This window comes from Macrobrachium nipponense, chromosome 1 (genome assembly GCF_015104395.2).
Source record: "Macrobrachium nipponense isolate FS-2020 chromosome 1, ASM1510439v2, whole genome shotgun sequence".
In the NCBI taxonomy this organism is placed as follows: domain Eukaryota; kingdom Metazoa; phylum Arthropoda; class Malacostraca; order Decapoda; family Palaemonidae; genus Macrobrachium; species Macrobrachium nipponense.
This window is the reverse complement of record NC_087200.1, coordinates 140,368,151-140,380,650: the sequence shown is the minus strand read 5'-3', so window position 1 is coordinate 140,380,650 and position 12,500 is coordinate 140,368,151. Positions and strand designations below refer to the sequence as shown.

The window sequence follows — 12,500 nt, the reverse complement described above, 5'->3', positions numbered from 1 at the left end:
AGTAATAGTGGGGCAGATAAGAGTAATTTTTTAGAAGAATCGTGCAAATGATGATACAAACATCAAATTTGGCACAATTGTTCTCCAAGGGATACTAATCAACTCTACCCAATTGGCCAAATGAAAATCCAAAATGGCAGCCATTTTTCAAGATGGCCGCCAAAATAACCACCCGAAGTTGATGTTTTGCTTAAAAATATTTGTAGTTGTCCGAATTGCATGATCTAAATGTGGATTCCTATGTTTTTAAGCCTGCTGGTGTATATTTTCTAGTTTATAACATGGTTAAGGCACTGTATTAAAGTAGTGATTGTCGGGCACTACCAAGGCACATTGGTGACATCACTGCTATGAAACTCAGCATGGGGTTCAGTGTCAGCCAAGTAGGAAATTTATGTTAACATCATACTGCAACAACATACTAGTATCCCAAATGCTGCCTAATCAACTCCAAATCAGTTAGGCAGCCACACCTGAATGGACGGGACGTTCCAGCGCGGGAGAGTCGAACCAAGGATAACAGGGTTTTAGTTATCTGGATGGTGTACAGATCGCACGGGACTTATGACACGGATGAACGATCAGATTAGGTGTATGGCACAGTGCAAGAACCTAGTTGTATCCCATACAGCAGGGCCGTCCAACCCCATGCCCGTGGGCCAAAAGTGACCCGTTTCATTTTGAAAGTGGCCCGCGAGAGAAAATTGTCAGCTGTAGTCAAAATCAATGTACCTTTGTTTCAAGAAGAATTAATTGAAATGAAAACTTATTATGCCCACCAAGATGTGAAATTCGATTTTTGGACAAAAATATCCTGCTCACATGATTACCCACACATTTCTGATTATGTGTCAAAACTATTGTCAATGTTTGGTGAGAGCACATTTTCATTCATGAAGTTATTAAAGTCAACATTATGATCCTCAATTAGTGACATAAATCTTGAGCCTGAATTAAGATGTGCTCACTGATTTTCACCCTGAATTTTTAAAAATAATAAAGTCAAGCTATTATCAACATTCCCACTAAATCTATCTTTGTTTGAATTAAATAAACTCTTGTTGCCCTCTTTAAAATATATTTCTTTGAATTCCTCTGAAATAAGTCCTTGTCATTTTCGAATGATAATTTCTAAGTAATATATATATGTATATGTATATGTATCTTGTATAGTGTATATGTATATATATATACTATATATATATATATATATATATATATATATATACACTATATATTATTATATATATATATATATAATATATATATATATATATATATCTACAAACTTACATACATAAACACACACATACATACACACTGGTGGCCCGCATGACTTTTTGTTTTTTCAAGAGTGGCCCTCAGACTAAACAACTTGGACGGCCCTGCCATACAGGAAAGTGCCTATTGTATATTACAGGACATTAAGACGACTATTATACTATTACATGTACAGGGTGGTAAAAGGATAAACCCTCGATCCTGAACGTGATCGTAATCATGGATGTGAACTCTACTGGACGATCATGGAAAACAGACTGGTCCAAGTGTTGCCTATGTCAGGAGGTTAAGAAAGAAGATCTAAAATCTCCCAAGGCCAATCCTGCCAGAAGAATGGATGATGGATATACGAACCTGGCAAAGAATATTCCTCTGTTTCAGTCACTCAATGCGCTACCTATCAAGCTAGACGCTGCAAGACTTGACAAAGGTTCTGGGATAGAGGAAACTTTGAGAAAAAATAAGGCACAATATCATGAGAGTTGCAGGCTTCTGTTCAAGAACACAGTTACACCGAGCTGAAAAAAAGGCAAGTCATGTAGGTACTAGTGTTGAGGGCAGTAGAAGTAAGATTCCACAAAAGCTCCAAGAAACTAAAAATGAATGCTTCTGCAAAACTGAAGGAGGGGAGCTTAGAGAAGCAATGACATTGCAAGTGAATAGGAGAATAAATGAATGTGACAAAACACTCAGTGATACAAAACTTCTCGCCAAACTAAGTGGAGGAGATCTCGTAGCTGAAGAAGTGAAATATCACCCTAGCTGTTTGGTGGCATTGTATATCCGAGAACAGGCATACCTAAAGGTGCGGGAGCAAGAAAAAGCATAGGAACACTGGAAGGATTCATAACCAATTGCTTTCTCTGAACTAGTCACCTACATCTGAGAGATGAAAAATGCCAGTGAGAGGCCACAGATTTTCAAGCTTGCTGATTTGACCAAGCTTTACAAGCAGAGGCTGGAACAGCTTCGTGTTGACTCACCTGATGTTCATCTTATGTGACTCAAGGATTGGCTGCTTTTGCACATTCCACAGCTGCAAGCTAATCGGCAAGGACAAGAAGTTCTGTTGCCTGTTGAAACTGATGTAGGTTCAATCCTATCAGAAGCATCCCGTTAGGGTGAAGCGATCCACCTAGCATAAGCTGCTGGGATAATAAGACAAGACATGCTCCGTCAGAAGTCGAAATTCAGCTGCTATTTTCATGACAGACTTAGAACAGGCTGTGCCACCATCACTGCTTCAGTTTGTATGCATGATCAAACATGGTGCAGACAAAGTCCCAACTGCATCATGTATGCTGTTGTTTCATAATGCATATCATCCTCTCTGTAACTGTATGAAGTGTTGTAAAATTGCTTGCAATATTTTCAGATTCCTTATTTAGCTTAGAGTTAGTATGCTCTAATAATGTATGTTCAAATTTCGCATAGCATAATTTAAAAGTTATGAATAAATAAGATGTGGACAAAGAGAAATTTTTCCATTGTACATTAGCAGCGAAGCATGCTCATCACAAAGTTTCCATTTTGTTTTCATAACATGTTAACACTTCTGAAAAGGGAGTAGTTTTGGAAAATGTTGAGCATACAACATAATGACTGGTTTCAAACGTGTACATCTTTGTCGAGAAGTCACATGGATATTTTCACCATGTGCCTCTGGCAATGCATCATCTTTTCATAAGATCATTCTAGATCTTTCTGTTTAAGCATACGTCATCTTTGGGAAGTGACATCATTTAGTTTTGCTTTCAGTATAAATAATTATTCCTTTCATATTAAAATACTTTTATTGTCTTAAATCACGTAATAATGAATGTTATTTAAAGATTGGAATTCCAATTTCTCTTTAGATATTGTTTTGAAAGAATTTTTATGAAAATCCACTGTTAAACTTCTGTAAGAAAGGAAAATTATTCCGATTTAAGACCTGGTCGTGTTTGGGTGATCCTCTCTCTCGCTCTCTCTCTCTCTTTCGTAAAATATTCAGTGATAACATTTAACATAAAAGATTTTATACATAGTTGTTGGTCACTCATATAAATTTTAGATTTGATATTTCTTAAGAGTTATGTAATATTATTAGTGTTTATTTGTGGAACCTGAAGAGATGTTGTAAAAGTGTGTAACAGGCACCTCGTGTGTAAGTGTTTATTGGTGATTTCGAAAAAGTCCTTCTAAAATTGGTATACCAAGGTAAGTGTTTTTTTTATTCAGTTCAGTGTACTAAACAAACTTAAAGTACTTGAAATACTGAAAGTACTTGAGTTATTCCAGGCGAATTTTTATCATTTTTCCACATTTTGGTGTTGGTGATTTTTTTGTGCATTTATCCATTTTTCTTATTGAAGTTATTTTTGTGCATTTGTGAGATTAATCCTTCCTTTTACAATTTTGGTATTTTCCACATTTTTCTGTTCTCATTTGCATTCACAATTTGATTAACTTAATTGTTTTAATTACTTAATCGTGGCATATTTAACACTTGTGAATTAATTTGCATTTACTAAGAATTCTGTTCGTTTTAGTGTTGTTTAGCACTTCTGAATAAATTCCCAAATTTTAGTTACTACCTAACACTTAGAATTGCAATTGAATAATTTAATTCCTTGATTAATTAATTTTCTTGATTTTTGTGATAAATTAATTTAAATTTAATTTTACTTAATTAATTCAAGAATTAAACTTTGTGTTGTTTTCATGCAAAAGTAAATTTCACTGAGATTGTGAATTTCACTTATAAGTTTTTAGTTCAATAATAAATTCTTTTACTTAAAATTTTTGTGTTTTCTCTTTTTCACTAGTGGTAACCGAACTGTTTTCCTTCAATTTAATTTAGTCATTTAAAGGATCACTGTTGCCTTTTGAGTATTCAGTTCAGGTGTCTGGCTGTGGTGAGGTGATAGTTAATTATTGGTAAGTGTAGTAACCAGATACTTGGCACTTTGTCACTATATATATTAATATATATATATTATATATATATATATATACATATATATATATATATATATATATCAATATATATATATATATATCTATATATATTTATTATAAATATATTTAAAATTAAATTATTATAAAATCGATATATATATATGTATATATATAATTATATATATATTATATAATATTATTATATAAATTATATATATTAATATATAATTAATATAGATATATAGGTATATAATATATATATATATATATAATAATATATATATATATATTTATATATAAATTAAATATAGGATATATAGGTATATATAGATATTTATATATATAGTTCAAATTTAAGTTCTTATTTACTTCAACATTTGCTACACGTAACAATCATATTTTTTAAACTAACACCCATTCCTTGTAGTTACAACAAACTAACATTTATTTGTGGTATAAAAAAAATTTTCTTTCAGACAAACTAATCTGTACTGCATTGAATCTGTAGTTTAGACAGACAGAATTTTTCTGACAGTTTTGGGGTACAAAACATCTCATCTTGTTGAATATGAATAAGCTCTGAAGTCTTTCTGTTTCACTCTTTTACTCACTGGCTTGAGAAATAATACTCAGCCTTTAATTCTAAAGAATAATGATAAGTGTAGCCACAGTACGTTTCCTATACTATGGCTATTAACTTTTATGGTAATGAAGAATGCAAATTCACCCCAAGCACCTCAGCGGCGTGGTTGGTATGGTATTAGCGTCCCACCTCGGTGGTCATGGGTTAGATTCTCGGCCATTCCATTGAGGAGTGAGAGATGTGTATTTCTGGTGATAGAAGTTCACTCTCTACGTGGTTCGGAAGTCATGTAAAGCTGTTGGTCCCATTGCTGAATAACAACTGGTTCCATGCAACGTAAAAGCACCATACAAACAAATTCGCCCAAGATATCTAGACATCCTCTCATCCATTGAGAGGATGAACTAGGGATGTAAGTTTTACCCACAACTGAACATACACCTGTAGCCATGTTTGACTAATGAAAATTAATAAGCTATTCTAGTTTATCAACATACTCCACTATGATAGGTTGAAAACTAGAGCAGAAAAAAGATGAAGTTACGCAGATGAGAAGTATGAAGAAACACAGCTATGGTCTTAAAAGAACATCCTTCAAAACTATTTCCAGGACACAATGCAGGGCACTCTTATAAGAATACACCATACTGAGTGAGGGAGTAACCAAAAGAATTTAGAATTATTAAATAGAACTTTATTTACTCTCAAAATTTATTTACAGAAAATGTCTTATGGAAGACTGCTTAACAAAGCCAAAATTTATTTACAGAAAATGTCTTAAGGAAGACTGCTTAACAAAGCCAAAATTAACATAGCCAAAAGAAAAAAAAAATTGAAAAGCCTTCATTCTTTTACTTTTCTTCCATAACTGGGACTGTTCTTTTCCTCTGAGCTGATGGAGAAAGAAGTATGTTCTGGTGAAGTTTGTGGCGTGCGTCTGCGGGGAGAGCTGTATTCAGGATAGTATGCCCTTGGAGGCGATTCAAAGTCATCCACACGATAACCCTTCATATCTTTGGAGGCAGTCTTACGGATGTAATAAACTGCCACCACAGTAATAAACAAGTAGACACCAGTTATGAAGCAGAGCACAATGATAACAGTTCGGAAAGCAACGCAACCATCAGGACAATTCCCAGGTATTGGATCACCTCTGTTGGGGTTTGTGTCAAGCATTAGGTTGGAGATCTCTGAAAGGTAGAAATATAATTTTTCAAAATTTCATATTTAGCATTTTTATACCTATATGATCATAAAATTAGGTGTGATGTATGCAGTTGTCTACAGTACATATAGTATGTAGTACAATAAAATCCATTATTGTTGGTGAGAAGGAGAGGTACCTTTCAATGTCTTCTCTGTCATAAAATCTAATTCTTGGAAAAAACTTGAGAATTCAAGAGGCATGGAAAGCTACAATTGTGGGATTAAAACTTCCTTGCTTTGGTAAAAAATGAAAATAAAAAAATTAAAAACCTAAACTTAAGTTAAACTTCATAGGAACATAACAATCAAGTGTTACAGATATAGATAAGCTTTACCTAATGAAGATTACTGTATAATCTTGAGAAGATTCAGTAACAAAAATACAGTTATATATCAGATTAATACTATATGTACACCTCTGAGGAATTGGTTCGGTTGACAGATTTACTCATGGTAAGTAACACCATTATGCACAACAGACTCTGGGGAATCAGGCGGGAAAAAGTGCCATAACTTCTAAAGCCCATAAATTCATAAATGGCAACTTTAAGTGGGTACCTAATGACAAGAAGTAGTTGTGTTCTTGACTTCAAGTAGTAGTTGTAACATATTGGGTCCATCACAGGGGTGAGTTATGGATTTTGGTACTATCATGACAATTTTGGTAATGTATACATTCCATAAGAGAAATCCCTACTAGTAGATCCTATTAAAAGCTAGAACTTTATTAAAACTGAGTTGGGATTAATTGAGTGATACAGTAGCACCTCAGAATACGAAATTAATCCGTTCCGAAGCGGCCTTCGTAGCCTGATTTTTTCGTGTCTTGAACCACATTTTACGTAAATTGCCTAATTCGTTTCTAGCCCTACAAAAACACCACAGTAAATTTTATACTAATGCTAAATTGACCAATAAACAATGAAATACAACAATTTGGACCATTCAATACCTAACTTAATACATACTACTAATATGTACTATATACCTGTAAATAAAGTGTATTAGTGTACATGGTACAAGAAATACTTTTCCTACATACGTATGTATGTAGTAAAATGTGGAACCTTACCTTTCGAGTGAGGCAATCTCCGAAATTGGCGACAGAGGAGGAGGACAAATGGCAGAAAACATGAACATTTAACTTTACAAAATACATTAAAAAATGACAGGAAACATTAACACTAAACTTTACAAAACACATTAACAAATGGCACAAAACGTTAACACTTAACTTTACAAAACTTTAAATTAAATTTTTTCTTTTATTTTTACATTTTTTTTAAAACTTTTTTATACTTTACATTTTTTGCAAAATTTCAATTTCTTCGCCACTTTCAACTTTCTGTTTTTTGTATCACTTGGATCTTCCTGTTTGCTTACTCCTACTAAAGGCCTCATTAAAAAATAACTATCCAAAGAAGATTGCTTCTGCCTGCTTTTCACAATGTTCCTGAAATGACTCAGGCAAACGTCATCGAACTGCACAAGCATACAACCAGTGTAAGCCTTTTCGGGGTGTCTCTTTTCTACAAATGATTGCACCTTAAGAAAAGCAGCTAGAGAATCCTTAATTTCTGCCGTTGTCATAGGGTCATCGTCCTCCTCCTCACCGCTGCTAAAGAACTGTTCTTGAACGACATTATGTTGCATGGCCTCCAACTCCTTCAGGTCATCCGTCGTAAGCTCCTCTTGGTGCTCCTCGAGAAGGTCATTGATGTCGTCCTCGTCGACGACCAGCCCCATGGACTTGCCGAGTGCAATGATCTCGTCAAGATCTGGTCGCGAAACAGTTTCAAGATCGTCAACGGTTTCTGAATCTGCATCAGCTTCGCCCACATTGAATCCCTCAAAGTCTCGGGTGGATACAGCATCAGGCCAGTTTCCTCCACAAAGAATTCAAAGTTCGCCTCGAAACCTCCTGCCAAGCTTGATTGATGAGTCGGATGCATATGACAACATCGAAATGCTCCTTCCAAAATTCACTCAAGGTGAGGTTTGTGGTATCGGTGATGTCGAAACATCTCTTGAAAAGATGTTTCATATACAGCTTGTTGAAGTTCGATATCACTTGCTGGTTCATGGGCTGGAGGAGAGGGGTGGTGTTACGCGGAAGATAAAGAACCTTGATAAAAGAAGAACCTGCTAGGATACCTTATTCGAGGCCAGGAGGGTGAGCAGGGGCATTGTCCAACACCAGCAGACATTTCAGAGGGAGGCGCTTCTCTTCCAAGAATTTCTTCTTTGTCGGGCCGAAACACAGATTTACCCACTTGGTGAACAAAAGTCTCGTTACCCAGGCTTTCGCATTAGCCCTCCACATCACTGGAAGCTTCTCCTTTAGCACTTTGTGGGCCTCGAAGGCTTGAGGAGTCTCCGAATGATACACAAGTAGGGGCTCCACCTTGCAATTCCCACTGGCATTTGAACAAAGTGCGAGCGTAAGCCTGTCTTTCATAGGCTTATGCCTGGGTAGCTGCTTCTCTTCCTCTGTGATGCACGTCCAACGAGGCATTTTTTTCCAAAAAAGGCCAGTCTCATCACAGTTGAAGACTTGCTGAGAACTGTAGCCTTCGTTGATCGTCATCTTGTCGAACGTCTTAATAAAGGCTTCGGTCGTTTTCGTGTCCGAGCTGGCAGCCTCCCCATGCCACACCACCATATGGATGACTGTCCGTTTCCGGAATTTTTCAAACCACCCACGAGAAGCCTTGAAGTCTGGGGTTGGCGTTGATGTCCCTTCTCCTCCATCGTCTTCGGCCTGGGCAATCAAATCGCCAAAAATAGCACTGGCCTTGTGGCAGATTGCCGTCTCGGTTTATCGTATCGCCAGCGATTTCTTTGTCTTTTATCCATACAAGAAGCAGCCTTTCCATCTCGTCGTGCAGGTGGCTCCTCTTGTTGGACAAAATAGTCACGCCCTTGGAAGGTGTAGCCGCTTTGATGGCTTTCCCTCTGCTTAAGTATGGTGCCTATCATCGAAGGATTTCGGCCGTATTCCTTAGTGATCACACTCAACCGCATGCCAGCCTCATACTTCTTGATAATCTCCATTTTTGTCTCCATAGAAAGCATCCTCTTCTTTCCGTGAACTTCAGCAACTTTCTTGGGACCCATGACTATACGTATGTAATTAAGTTACTAATTAAGTTCTCACACAACACGATAAAGTACAAAGCGAAATCGCAAACACGAATTTACGTTGACAAACGAAATCGTATATGAACGAACGAATTCCGCGTGCTTATGATAACGATGCTGCTACGGAGTGACCAAAGAACGCCTTTATGTAGATGCACGATGGGAGAGATGCTGACCAATAGGAGAGCAGGATCTTATGGCGGTGACTAGCATCAGGAACCAATGGGAGAGTGGGAGGATGTTGGCGAGTCTACTCAGTTGGCGGCGCACGTTTTAAAATTGTTCTCGGTGGGCTGGGCGAATCTCAGGACTTTACAGCAACCACCTTTCGTAACCTGAATTATTTTCGTATGCAGAGGCAAAAAAATCTTCGTATTTGCTTTCGTAACTTGAATTTTTCATAAGTTGGGACTTTTGTATGTCGAGGTTCCACTGTATATGAAAATTTGGTTACAGACCATGGACTGGGGCACTTTCAGCCATTCAGCACTTAAGGCAGCAAAAAGAGGGAGTGGGAGTGTTTGGACAAGAAGAAAGGAAGTGGGAACAGAGGTAAAATATCAAGAATAAAAAGTGGTCGTAGGTAGGGACTGAAGGGATGCTGCAAACCTCCTTTGGTAATGCCTGCAGTGAACATGAGATGCACTGACAGCACTAACCCCATCCATCCCCTTACAGGATGGTTAAGTTTGATTCATGTAAGATGAAATGTGAGATGCATGTAATGCACCACCTACACACAAAAATTTCTTCCTTGTGTTAAATAGGGGAAACAGGTTTAAGAGCTGTGCAGGATTTTTATTGCTGTACATTACATCATCCTTCAATAAGAAGTCTATTCGATTTATCTTAATAAACTTGTACTAGTATATCTAATCCGTCCGGGGAAAAAAAAAAAAAAAAAAAAAAAAAAAAAAAAAAAAAAAAAAAAAACAAGGCACCAAAGTTAGACCAGTGAGGAGACATGGCTAATAGATCATGGTCAATATAATTAAATCACAAATAAGAAATCCCTTATCTTGGTATATTAAACTACTAAAATGAAGCTATAACAGAATCCTACCACCTGTAACCAAACCATCATAAAAGGATTAGGTGGCATCCAAATGGAAAAGGTAGGGCCAGAAAATGAAAACAGACCTACATAAGTAATTTATGAAACAGTTACGCGCAACACAAGTAAAAAAAATGCAAAAAAGGAAAAGGAATATCAGCAGCCTTCATCTCTTGACTTGAGACACACACATACTGCATGGAGTAGGCAAAGGTATGGGGTCTTTACCTACATAGGGTGGATCTCTTACTACTAATAAGGACTCTGACAATTTCAATTTTCATAAATGTATATATCCAGTCACCCACTTTAACTATGGTACAATGTGAGGCTCCTGAAGGCAATAGTTTTATTACAAATACAACAATTAAGGGTTAATAACGTTCCAAGATGACACATCTTGAGACAGTACAACAGCTAGAATAGCATCTAGATTGGAAACAATAGAAGAATCTGTTACCATAGTAGGATGGGAAAGTGAAACATTAACAGTCAGATGACACTCCAGCAGCCAAAGAAACATGTAAAAACACAGGCACATTTGAAGGAGAGAGAGGAATAGCAGAGAGATTCAGATTGAGACATAGAAGATGAAATAGGTTTAACAACTGTATGAGTCAACATAACGGAGTAAAAACAACTCTCTACAAGCATAGAATTGTTGATAAAGTCTATACCTACATTCTTATTCATCAGGGCTAACAACCTCATTACTAGCTATCGATGACGGCAAAGTCAAAATACAGTGGGAAGATTCACATTTACCAAAGCCATCCTTTGGCAAACATATTAAATGGGATTCAGACTGCAAAAAAGGAGAGGTAGGTGTCAAGAGGGCACAAAACCCCATCACCCCGAGAACCAACCTGGTTCCCTGGCAGCAGACTCTTCCAAATGTCGCAGGGCAGTCCCGGGCTTGGGTACCTATACCTTAGTTCTTACAGGGGAACACAAAAATGATCACACACTATGGGGACTTGGAATGGTTCTCTATCATATATTCAGTCAAACCTTTTAATGATTCTAAAATAATCTTCTTGATGTGCTTTTCGTGAACCAAAAGGGGAGTGGAAGATGGAGCTATAGAGGAAGTCTCAGTACTAGCTTTATAATTAAGAATAGCAGAAGAAGAAGCCAATAAACTGAGTACAGCTAACTACAGTAATAGTAATACCTAAATCTTATGGGATTTGAGCTGCAGGTATTCACAATAGCGCAAACTTTTCATTGGAACCTAACTAATTATTATAAGCTAGTTTTTCACTGACACCACACCTCCGATACTATAGGCATGCATGCAATGCCCTCCGTACAATCCATCATTGCTCCATTTAGACAATGTTATTCCCTCTGTGAATCTAACCTCCGTTTCCTATGGGTTCTCTACTTGACCATTCTATATTCTTATATCAATTTATCCCCTAAAGGACCCCCAAATAAAACTAAATAAATGAACTGAATGTTTTGGTGGCCTTGGTTGGTGGTTAGGCTGGGATTTGGCTTCGTTCAGCAACCTCTTCATGGCCTAAGCTCATGGTAGCTGTCATTCTCCGACGCACTTGACCCTTCGTTTCCACACCCATTGTTTTCTTATTGTTATGCTGCACCGCATCGCTTCTGTGCAGATGATGATACACTGTAATATCCAGATACACTTCCATGAGAAATAGTCGCTCATCGGGAATGAGACTGAAGAAATGTTTGAAGATCCAGATAGAGAGATTATCATCAATTCAGACTACAGTGAAAAGGACAGTGACTCGCCTGATTCCGAGTACCAAGTGGGGAAAGATACTAATATTCACCCCGGTCATGGAGAAAGGGTTTGTGATCAAGATTTACCGTTAGAAGAGAAAATAGTGGCGATGATGATACTAATGATGCAAGTGGAATCGAATATTTCATTGCTAACATTCATTATCTCAAGAAAATAAAGTTTGTGTTCTATTGAGTTTTTCCATTTGTTTTTCTCTCTTTGATTTGTTTTACTTTATTGCTGATGACATGAAATGTTATGCAAAGCAGAAAATGAATATACATATCATGTAAGGTGAAATTATAATATGGTTAATAATAATCACAGTATAGATATGTGATGAGTATGATCATAGCATATTTATCCTGATATATGATGAAATGTCTGTGCTTTTTGGAAAAAGATACAACCCTATGAGATGACACATAAGAAAATTACAAAAATAATGGCAATCCTAATTATAAGAGAGTTCATGAATTAACTCTTTCATATCCGCTTAGTTTTGAGCAGTGTCCCCAGATATCCGAGGTGTCTGGGAG

The 12,500-nt window shown here is 36.7% G+C and overlaps 1 protein-coding gene across 3 annotated transcripts in view; it reads right to left on the bottom strand.

Moving 5' to 3' along the window:
* Positions 1 to 5,482: 5,482 nt before the first annotated feature.
* The window catches only part of LOC135219686 (uncharacterized), a 205,169-nt gene continuing 198,151 nt past the window's right edge, over positions 5,483 to 12,500 (bottom strand). For all 3 annotated transcript variants that reach the window (XM_064256639.1, XM_064256641.1, XM_064256640.1), the window contains one exon: positions 5,483 to 5,994. In XM_064256639.1, the coding sequence (XP_064112709.1) occupies positions 5,648 to 5,994 (347 nt within the window). In that variant the 3' untranslated portion in view covers positions 5,483 to 5,647. The remainder of the gene's footprint in view (positions 5,995 to 12,500) is intronic.